This window comes from Lagenorhynchus albirostris, chromosome X (genome assembly GCF_949774975.1).
Source record: "Lagenorhynchus albirostris chromosome X, mLagAlb1.1, whole genome shotgun sequence".
NCBI classification, from domain to species: Eukaryota; Metazoa; Chordata; class Mammalia; order Artiodactyla; family Delphinidae; genus Lagenorhynchus; species Lagenorhynchus albirostris.
In genome coordinates, this window is record NC_083116.1 from 100455611 (window position 1) to 100467854 (window position 12244).

General features: G+C 34.8%; 1 protein-coding gene across 1 annotated transcript in view; it reads right to left on the reverse strand.

The window, feature by feature from the left end:
* Window positions 1-12244, reverse strand: part of CFAP47 (cilia and flagella associated protein 47) — a 509799-nt gene that overhangs the window by 408898 nt on the left and 88657 nt on the right. Inside the window, 6 exon segments of the mRNA XM_060137366.1 lie at window positions 3501-3731; window positions 3734-3741; window positions 4041-4257; window positions 9084-9180; window positions 9281-9464; window positions 10047-10199. Of these exon segments, the coding sequence (XP_059993349.1) occupies window positions 3501-3731; window positions 3734-3741; window positions 4041-4257; window positions 9084-9180; window positions 9281-9464; window positions 10047-10199 (890 nt within the window).

Consider the following 12244-nt stretch of genomic DNA (forward strand, 5'->3'; position numbering starts at 1 on the left):
AAAGAGAAATTAGGGAAACACTCCCATTTACCATTGCAACAAAAAGAATAAAATATCTAGGAATAAACCTACCTAAGGAGACACAAGACCTGTATGCAGAAAATTATAAGACACTGATCTAAGAAATTAAAGATGATAAAAAAAAGGTGGAAAGATACACCATGTTCTTGGATTGGAAGAATCAACTGTGTGAAAATGACTATACTACCCAAAGCAATCTACAGATTCAATGCAATCTCTATCAAACTACGTATGGCATTTTCCATAGAACTAGATCAAAATATTTCACAATTTGTTTGGAAACACAAAAGACCTCGAATAGCCAAAGCAATCTTGAGAAAGAAAAACGGAGCTGGAGGAATCAGGCTCCCTGACTTCAGACTATACTACAAAGCTACAGTAATCAAGACAGTATGGTACTGACACAAAAACAGAAAGATAGATCAATGGAACAGGATGGAAAGCTCAGAGATAAACCCATGCACATATGGTCACCTTATTTTTGATAAAGGAGGCAGGAATGGACAGTGGAGAAAAGACAGCCTCTTCAATAAGTGGTGCCAGGAAAACTGGACAGCTACATGTAATAGAATGAAATTAGAACATGCCCTAATGCCATACACAAAAATAAACTCAAAATGGATTAAAGACCTAAATTTAAGGCCAGACACCATCAAACTCTTAGAGGAAAACATAGGCAGGACACTCTATGACATACATCACAGCAAGATCCTTTTTGACCCACCTCCTAGAGAAATGGAAATAAAAATACAAATAAACAAATGGGACCTAATGAAAATTAAAAGCTTTTGCACAGCAAAGGAAACCAGAAACAAGACAAAAAGACAACCCTCAGAATGGGAGAAAATATTTGCAAATGAATCAATAGACAAAGGATTCATCTCCAACATTTATAAGCAGCTCATGCAGCTCAATATCAAAAAAACAAATAACGCAATCCAAAAATGGGCAGAAGACCTAAACAGACATTGCTCCAAAGAAGATATACAGATTGCCAGCAGACACATAAAAGGATGCTCAACATCACTAGTCATTAGAGAAATGCAAATCAAAACTACAATGAGGTATCACCTCACACTGGTCAGAATGGCCATCACCAAAGAATCTACAAACAATAAATGCTGGAGAGGGTGTGGAGAAAAGGGAACCCTCTTGCACTGTTGGTGGGAATGTAAATTGATACAGCCACTATGGAGAAAAGTATGGAGGTTCCTTAAAAAACTAAAACTAGAACTACCATACGACCCAGCAATTCCACTACTGGGAATATACCCTGAGAAAACCATAATTCAGAAAGAGTCAGGGACCACAATGTTCATTGCAGCTCTATTTACAATAGCCAGGACATGGAAGCCACCTAAGTGTCCACTGACAGATGAATGGATAAAGAAGATGTGGTACATATATTTAATGGAATATTACTCAGCCTTAAAAAGAAATGAAATTGAGTTATTTGTAGTGAGGTGGATGGACCTAGCGTTTGTCATACAGAGTGAAGTGAGTCCCAAAGAGAAAAACAAATACCATAAGCTAACACATATATAAGGAATCTAAGAAAAATAAAATAAAAATGGTTCTGAAGAACCTAAGGGGAGGACAGAAATAAAGACGCAGACGTAGAGAATGGACTTGAGGGCTTGGGGAGGGTGAAGGGTAAGCTGGGACGAAGTGAGAGAGTAGCATTGACATATATATACACTACCAAATGTAAAATAGATAGCTAGTGGGAAGCAGCCACATAGCACAGGGAGATCAGCTCCATACTTTGTGACCACCTAGAGGGGTGGGATAGGGAGGGTGGGAGGGAGACGCAACAGGGAGGAGATGTGGGGATATATGTATATGTATAGCTGATTCACTTTCTTATAAAGCAGAAACTAACACACCATTGTAAAGCAATTATACTCCAATAAAGATGTTAAAAGAAAAAGATTTATACAAAGAGGCAAAAACAAAAGTGAGTAATTATTATATGAATATTCTGAGCAGCAGAAGGAAAATGACATTAGAGAAATCTAGGTATATAATATAAATTATGCATACTTTCCTCGATGCTATATCAAATAGATTCAAGTATTGTATCATTTGTGTTCTAAAAAAATTAAAAGTACTTAAAGGATGGGCTTCCCTGGTGGCGCAGTGGTTGAGAGTCCGCCTGCCAATGCAGGGGTCACGGGTTCATGCCCCGGTTCAGGGGGATCCCACGTGCCGCGGAGCAGCTGGGCCCGTGAGCCACGGCCGCTGAGCCTGCGCATCCGGAGCCTGTGCTCCGCAGCGGGAGAGGCCACAACAATGAGAGGCCCGCATACCGCAAAAAAAAAAAAAAAAATGTACTTAAAGGCTAATGGTATTCATATTAACACTATATTCGGAATTAAATGTCTTTGTGTTTTTTGCTTTGATTTAAAAAAATGTAAGAGGTGTTATGAGCAACCCAAAGAAAAGAAAAGTAAATACTAAAATCTCCCTGTAAAAATAGAGTACTAAAAACCATGAGAAGTTTATAACATTGTAATTCCACTTTTGACAAATGAAGCATTTTCACGGCATTTCCATGGCAGCCACAAGGGGGAAGCCCAGCCACTCAACACTGGCTAGGATGCAGAAATACAAGGAAAAGTACCTGTGCACTGTGCTTTTCTGACACCCTTAGTGTCATATCACGTGCTTGATCAGAACCTATAGCTGGAATGCAGATAATGTAACTACAACTGATACCTCCTGTTCAAAAAAACTGGAGAAGGTTTATCTAGAATCTCTGAAATCTGCAGAAATATTTTCTTTTTCTTCTCTGATCATTTACTCCACTTCTTTCTAGTTTGGGGTGGGACCCAGTATTTTCAGTATTAATAACAACAACAACAAAAAAGAGCTTGGTCAAATGAATCTGCTAAATATTGATAGAAGTATACCTCAAATGCTTAATAAATTATAATCTGGGATTGTGCTAAATCTATCCAGATTAATAAAACGATTAAATATGGTTATATCAGTGATCTCCAGCCATAATAAAGGGACAGTCCTCCACTTCCACTTGTTAAATTTGTCAACATCTCCACCTATATCTGCACTAAAATTAAGTGAACTTAAATTAATACTCGAGCTTGTTTATAACACTCCCTGGTACCAACACTGGTAGAGTTATATAGAAGTCACGATTTGGAAATGACTGATATTCACAGGAAAAGCACCTAAGGCAAGAATTCAATGAACCAGGACTCCTCTGTGACCTGAAGTATAGTCTACTTAGATCTCAAATGAAGACTATCTCTAAGTTAGAGATAAAGAGGGAGGGAGGGGGAGAGGAAGGGAAGGACATAGGGAAGGAAGGAGGGAAGGAATGTCCCATTGTCCCAAGACCATTTGTGATTTACTTCTACATTCTTATCACCATTATACAGTACACACTCCAGATATGATTAATGCCTGAATACATGAATAAATGAATGTCTAAATCAAACAACAGAATAAACTATTACCTTTAGCTGGACAAATGGAAAATGCCATCCCTTTTCCTGTATTTATCAGTTGCCATTCAAATTTGACAAAATAATTCTGATGATTATACAACCTAACCATCCCCCTAAAACATGTTTTCACCAAGAAGCCTTGTGGTCTCAGTACTAGCTCATTAGCAGATAGCTCAAGTTTTACTGGCAAGACAACTGCCATCACTAGGATGTGCCCACCAGGCATATTGTTCACTGACAGGTGAAAGACCTGTAACACAGCAAAGGCATCCAAATTTAACTAACACCTCTTAACTGAATGGTAGAATTCAGTTACATGTAAAATGTATATATTATTGATTGACATCAACAATTCTTAGTAAACAATATCAAAATAATTATGAAAGGTAATTAGACTACCATTGAAATATGAATCTACAAATCTACATATTGCTGCACATATAGTTTCTATGTTTGGGGACCAAACATAATATATACTACAATAATTGGGGTAAATATACAAAACGACATTTTGATTCTAGCAAACAGAAATTTGAAAATAAATCTTACTTCCAAAATTTTCCAATGGTGGGAGATTCAAATATCATTGAAACAGAAGTACTAGCTGTAGGTGGAATCACATATGAAAATTGGTTGGTCTTCCGAACTTCTTGCAAATTGACATCTAACTGGATCAAAATATGAATAGGCAGCATATTAATAACATGTAATAGACGAGTATTTGTTGAGTTCACACAAACATCACCAAAGTTAAGGACAGAGAGCCCTGAAAAAATGAAGAGTTACTAAGCTTAATGTTGACAAACGTGTTCATTGACTTATTTAAGTTTTCATACTATATGCTGATCGATTAATTCGTTAAAAATAGTACTTAAAATAGTTACTATATATCAGAAATTATTAACAGAGCTTTTTATCTAAATGTCCATAATTTGAGGTGATCGGCCAAAATTCAATACATATTGTGATTATATGGAAAATTATTAGCACTAATTATAACTCAGTACATGAATTTGCATACTCCTACACCCTCTCCACTCCCATAAATGCATTTATGTTCACTTATCCAGAACTTACAGAAATTGGTAACTTCCCATGACTCACTGTTTAACTTTTAAGTTTTCCCCTTTAAATGCCAGAAGTTTTTATATCATAACAATCTTAATTATGTCTTATCCTGCTTTTTTAACAGCTTAATTTAATTTTAACTGGTATACAGCAAACTGTACATGTTTAAAGTACAGAATTTCATAAGCATTGACATATGTATACACCTAAATACAGGTGAAATACCTGAAACGATCACCACAATGAAGAGAGTGAACATCCATCACTCCAAAAAATATACTTGGCCCCTTTATAGTTTCTCCCTACCACAATCCTCTGTATTCCCCCTTTCCAGACAAACACTCATCTGCTTTATGTCATTATAAATCAGTTTGCATTTTCTAGACTTTAATATGAGTGGAATAATATAGCATGTATGGTTTTTCTCTGATTTCTTTCACTCAGCAAACTCTCTAGAGATCCATTTAAGATGTTTCGTGTGTCAACAGTCCATTCCTTTATATTACTAAGTAGTAGTCTATTATAGGTGAATGTTTATGTATCACCTGTTAACACTTCGATTCTTCCCAGGTATGGCCTGTTAAAATTAAGGATGCTAAAACATTTGCGAACAAGTATTTGTTTGAAAACATGCCCTCATTTCTTTTGGATAAATATCTAGGAGTATAATGGATGGGTAATATGGTACATGTGTGTTTAAATGTTTAAGAAACTGCCAAACTGCTTTAAAGTGGTTGTATAACTTCATATTCCCACTAGCAGTGTACAAGAGTCCCAGTTTCCTCACATCTTCAGCAATAATTGAAATGGTAAGTTTTTCAGCCGTTCTAATAGATTTATAGCAGTATCTCATTGTGGTGTTATTTTGTGTTTCCCTTACAATGAACAATGTTGTGCATCTTTCCATGTGCTTATTTGTCATTATATCTTCTATAAGGAAGGAAGCACATGGCTTATGATCTATTTTGATTTAGTTTTGGCACATGATGTAACTAGCACTACTTTTTTTTTTTTTTTAGTCACAGCCATACTAACACATGTGACGTGGTATCTCATTGTGGTTTTGATTTGCATTTCACTAATGACTAATGATATTGAGCATATTTTCATGTGCTTACAGAGCATTTTTATGTCTTCTTGGGAGAAATGTCTATTCAAGTTTTGTGCATTTTTAATTGTGTTTCTTGTTGTTGAGTTGTAGGAGTTCTTTATACATCCTGGATATTAATCACTTATCAAATATACTATTTGCAAATATTTTTTCATATTATGAAGGTTGTCTTTTCACTCTATTGATTGTGTGCTTTGATGCACAAAAAAGTTTTTCATTTTGATGAAATCTGGTTTATTTTTTCCTTTGTTGCCTATGCTTTTGGTACCATATCCAAGAAATCATTGCCAAACCCAATGCCATGAAAAATTTCGCCTGTTTTCTTCCAAGAGTTTTATAGTTTTAGCTCTTAAGTTTAGATCTTTGATCCATATTAAGTTAATTTTTGTACATGGTCACATTCGTTTTTTTTGTTTTTTGTTTTTGTTTTTGTTTTTAACGTCTTTATTGGAGTATAATTGCATTACAATGGTGTGTTAGTTTCTGCTTTATAACAAAGTGAATCAGTTATACATATACATATGTTCCCATATCTCTTCCCTCTTGCATCTCCCTCCCTCCCACCCTTCCTATCCCACCCCCTAGGTGGTCACAAACCACCTACCTGATCTCCCTGTGCTACGCGGCTGCTTCCCACTAGCTATCTATTTTACATTTAGTAGTGTATATATGTCCATGCCACTCTCTCACTCTGTCACAGCTTGCCCTTCCCCCTCCCCATATCCTCAAGTCCATTCTCTAGTAGGTCTGTAGCATTACTTATTGAAAAGACTATGCTTTCTGCACCTTTTTGAACCTCACTGCCTTTTACCTTTGTCAAAATTCATTTGTCCAATATATATAGGTCTATTTCTGAACCTTACTTATGTTTCATTGTTCTATATTTATGCCAATAACATACGGTTTGGTTTACTATAGCTTTATAATAAATCTTGAAATCAAGCAGTGTTTTATCTCCAACATGTTTTTCCTTTTTCAAAACTGTTTTGACTATTCTAATTACATTGCATTTCCACATGAATTTTAAAATGAGCCTGTCAATTTCTACAAAAGATCCTGATGGGATTTTGGTTGGAACTGTGGTGAATCTGTAGATTATATGGATCGTTTCTGCGTATCTTCTATGTCTCTGCATAACTTCTTTTTTTCTACATCTTTATTGGAGTATAATTGCTCTGCATAACCTTTTGAATAAATGGAATACAGGTACAATAACTGTTTTAGTGTCGTTGTCTGATAATTCTAACCTATGTATCAGTATTAATCAGATTTAACTGATTAATAATTCTCTTTATTATGGGTTGTATTTTCCTGCTTCTTATGTATTGTAATCTTTGTTTGGATGTCAATATAGTAAATTTTACCTCATTAGGTACTGGATATTTTTTCATATTCCTATAATATTCTTGAGCTCTGCTCTGGAAGGAAGTTACCTCAAAACAGACTGGTCTTTACAGATCTTTCTTTTATGAATGTTACCCGGGTCCAGAGCCGTGCTCTACATAGTAATAATTATTCTCCACTACTGAGGCAAGAACTTCCTGAGTACTCTGCCTCAATGTCCCATGAATTATGAGGTTTCAGTACTGGTTGAGGCAAGCAATACAGAGGTGAGCCAGAAATATTAAGACACAGATACAAGAACAAGACAGACAAAGTGGGTCTAATAAGATCCTATTTATACCTAGAATAACCAAAGCAATCCTGAAAAAGAAGAGCAAATTTGGAGGACTTGCACTTACTGATTTCAAAACTTACCATAAAGCTACTTATCGACAGTATAGAATTGTCATTGGGATAGAAATACATATCAATGGAACAGAATTAAGAATCCAGAAACAAACCCTGACACATTTGGTCATTTGATTTTCGACAAAGGTGTCAAGGCAATTCAATGAGAAATGATAGTATTTTCAACAAATGGTGCTAGGACCATTGAATATCCATATGTTATAATATGAATTTAGACTCAACTCATACCATAAACAAAAATTTTTAAAACATAAAAAGGAATTGTAGGGGCTTCCCTGGTGGCTCAGTGGTTGAGAGTCCACCTGCCAATGCAGGGGACACGGGTTCGTGCCCCGGTCCGGGAGGATCCCACATGCCGCGGAGCGGCTGGGCCCGTGAGCCATGGCCGCTGAGCCTACGCGTCCAGAGCTCTGCAACAGGAGAGGCCACAACAGTGAGAGGTCCGCGTACCACAAAAAAAAAGGAACTGTAGTCCTAAACATAAGACCTAAAAATATAAACTGTTTAAAAGAAAATAGGAGAAAATATTTGTGACCTTGAGCTAGCTAAAGATTGTTGGGCATGATATCAAAAGCATGATCTATAAAAGTAAAAAATTTAGTAAATTCGATTTCATTTAAATTAAAAAATTCTGTGCTTTAAACAACATTATTAAGAATATGAAAAGAAAAAAAAGCCACAGACTTAGGGAAAATATTTGGAAATCATATATCTGATAAAAAAAACTTGTACTCAGAATACATAAACAATTCCTACAACTCTGTAATAAGAAGGTAAATATTCAAATTAAAAATTGGGCAAAGACATTTCTCCAAGATATACAATTTAAATAGTTGTACCTCTAAGTAAATGCATGAAAATATATTCAACACCTTAGTCAAAAAGGAAATGCAAATAAAAATCACAATGAGAGAACATTTTGCACCCGCTAGGATGGCTGTAATCAAAAAGACAGAAAATAATAATTGCTGGTGAAAATGTGGAGAAACTGTAACCCTCATACACTGTTGGAGGGATTGTAACTTGGTGCAGTCACTGTGGAAAATTTTTGGCAATTTCTTTAAAAGTTAGACACAAACTTACCATATGACTCAGCAATTCTACTCCTAGGAATCTAACCAAAAGAAATAAAAACATATGTTCACTCGAAGAATTATATGTGAGTGTTTATAGCAGCAATATTCACAATAGCCTCAAACTGGAAATAGCTCAATGTCCATCAACTGGTAAATGGATAAACAAAATGTGGTATTCCTAATAAAATGAGATACTATTTAGATACAAAAAGGAACAAAATATTTATACCTACTACCACAAGGATGAACCTTACCAACATTATGCTAAGCTAAAGAAACAATATAAGGGAAACCACATATTATGATTTCTTTTACATGAAATGTTCAGAATAGGCAAATCTATACAGATAGAAAGCTAATTAATGGTTGCCTGGGGCTAGGGCTGGGAATTGGGAGTAACTTGTATATAGACATGAGGGTGATGGCAGCACTGTAAAACTGAATTGTGATGACAGTTGCATAAACCTGTAAATTCACTGAAATTCATTGATTTTCATGCTTTGACCTGGTGAATTTTATGTAATATAAATTATACTTCAATAAATCTGTTAAAAAATTGTTCATTAGGTTTTTATAGATTCTTACCAACAATTACTTGATGAATTTGCTTTGGTGTCAAGATTAAGCTGCAATCATGTTTTTCATGGGGTGAGGATGGGTCTGATTTAAGTCCTTTGAGAACCTGTGAGAAATCACATTATTCCAAAATTAAGTGTTCAATATTAGCAAAAGGTATTTTAAGAATTCTCATGGTATAATAAAATGTAAAATATTGCACATGCCTTTCTTCTCAAAGACTTTGTCTCCGTGGATGCTATATTTCTGGTACTTAGCAATTGGTTACACTTGATCCAATGCTGTGCTGAAGATAACTCTTCTATTTCTGCTTCTGAGAATGTGGGTGACTTTAGACCCGATGCTGGCTGTAATCCTATGTCTGTATCATTATATGAGTACATGTGTTTCCTAGTGAAATCATAATAATAATTAACTGAGGCTAGGTCTTTTAGAAAATACATCAGTAAATCCAAATATTCCCCATAGTACATGCTGTTACTGACCCACTCAGATCCACTGAAGCAGACGGAAGCACTAATCTGCATAAAATTGCCGTCTGTTAAGGGACCCCATTCTCAAACACCTCCTCAAGGTGTTTAATTTATGCTCATGGTATAATTTATGCTCAAAAGACCCTAGGTATCAGGCTGAGAGTAAACTTTATTTGAAACACATTATTTCTGAGTTCTCTCTTCTGCCCTCTCCTGCTTTCCTCATATTGTGCAGGTTTCTCCCAAAAGAACATTCTCCAAAAATCACATGTGCTGGAATTCCTGTCTCAGAATCTGCTTCTGGGGAAGCCCACCCAAGACATTCCCAAATCAGAAGTAAAAAAGGAAATAAATGCAGTTAAAGTAGTTCAATGTTTTGCTATTTTCATACATGAAAAGTCATTTAAATCACTAAAAAGAACCTAAAGAGTAAAGAAAAAAATTCTGGCTCTACAGGCACCATGCTCTGTTTCATACTGTTTGAGGAAGTGAACTTTACCTCTGTTCTTCCTTCTGCAGGTGCACATTTCTTAAATATTTAATGTATCCTGCATAATGCTTTTCATGTGCTTTCTTTTCTATTTTTTCAAATTTAATATATGCAAAATCAGGATCCACATAGTTATATCTTGGAATCTTTGTGAAAATCGTCCTACAATATGAGCAACACATGTTAATATTTAGGTGTATATATATATATGCATTTATTCAATCAGTATTTACTGAGTGCCTCCTATGCCAGGAGTTGGGCACAGAACGGTGAACAGGACAGATTCTAGTCCTTTTATATACCAAGACATTATTACATGTAGAAATAGAATGACATCTAATTTTCTTCTTAACCTAATCACAGGAAATCCCTAAGGTCACTGGGAAGAAGTAGGACCTACCCTAAACCCACTCTTGGGGAGTATTAGTCAAGTAGGCAATTTGGGCAGTTCTAGATTACAGATGGAACTAGATCTGAATCTGATTAGTGTTTCCTAATAGTTAATTACTTTTAGATCACTGTGATCAAAATCATAAAAGAATATATAGAATAATAAATCCTTTTGTTAAATCATGCTTTCTTAATATCTCAGAGCTTATGAAATAACCATCAGCAATAAATCTATACAGATAAAAAAAATCCAAAGAAGAACTGCAAACTACTCTACATCTCACATTCACTCAACTGGTGCATGCACTTCCTTTCACCTACCACATAGTTTCCATAAAAACAAAAAGTACAATTATTCACATCTTTTGGCCTTAGGCTACCTCAGTCTTCAGCAAATTTTATTAATCATTGAGATTCTCACCCTTAATAATTAACTCCTAAGTATAAACCTAGTAGTCATATACAGTCAAATGAAATTTAATCTAATATCTAATATTTCTTCCTGTTTTTGATAATTCCTCAGTGGTAACAGTAATACAGCTTGAACTGAGTTAAAGACTTTAAGAGAGTGAGGCAATAAGAGAGAAACAAATGCTTTGTTACTCAGATAGTTGTTGATACATTTAAATCTCCCTTCAGGCTCTGGGATCCTTAACCACCTTTAGAACCTAGAAATAATTCCTATATCTGAAGTCCCTCTCTCTGTAACAAGGAGAAAAGGAGGGACTTAAAAAGAAGTAGTACAGGAGGTGCCTAAAGTGACACAGAGCTGCTTACTAACATATCTAAATGCTTATCAGCTCCTTAAAGAATAAACTTTAAGAAATACCTCTGCAACTTTGAGTAGGTGATTTTTTTTAAATGTGCAAAGTACAGACAACAAAAATTACTATGTAAATAAAGCATTTTTCCTCACTTATTAAAAAAATTTTTACTGAATGCCTAATATAACACACTATTCTGAACACAAGACATATATATATACTGCATTAAATAAAACTAGACAAAAATTCTTACCTTATTTTCTTCTCAAAAATTGAAAAAGGAAAAAGCATTAAAAAATAAAACAGCAATTATAATTACAACAACTTAATACACTATAAAATTTCATTACTTAAATGTTCATTACTATTTGCTAGCCAGAAAATAACTGGACTAAATTTTGTATTTCTATTAGCATGGAAAAGAGTAAATTGAGAAAAATAATTATGGCCATGGGATGCTTACGTTAGCCTTCTTCAAAAAAATCCTGGCATTTTGAGATCATCTGATTAATACTTAGACAGGAACAAAATGTTAATGTTAAATTAACACATTATATCTCTATATAGATATATTTGTATAAGCATAAGGAATAATTGAAAATGATACATTTAAAAATTATTTCCAGCAGCTACCTCTGCAGGGTGGGATGAGTTTTCTTTTTTATACTGTATAATTATTTAAAATGGAGTCTGCATAATTTTTATGCGTGTGTGTTTTATGGTACTTGTCAAGTAAAAAAAGAGAGATAAAGACTGCTGTTGATGGAATCTGTAAAATAAAATCATAAAATAGACTATATAAAAACCCAGAATTTTCCAATTGTGGATAATAAAACAATTACAGACTAAAAAATCAAATGGTATTTTAAGAAAATGACTATAAAAGTAAGTGAACTTGAAGACTCACCAAAGGTAAAGAGACAAGTAGAGAAAGCCCAGGGACATGGTCAAGTTTAGACAGTTAAACAAGCAGGCAGAAAAGAAACCCAGTTCATCCTCAAATGTATAAAAACCATTCCTGAGCTAATGGCCCAAATAAAGATGTCAGGTTGA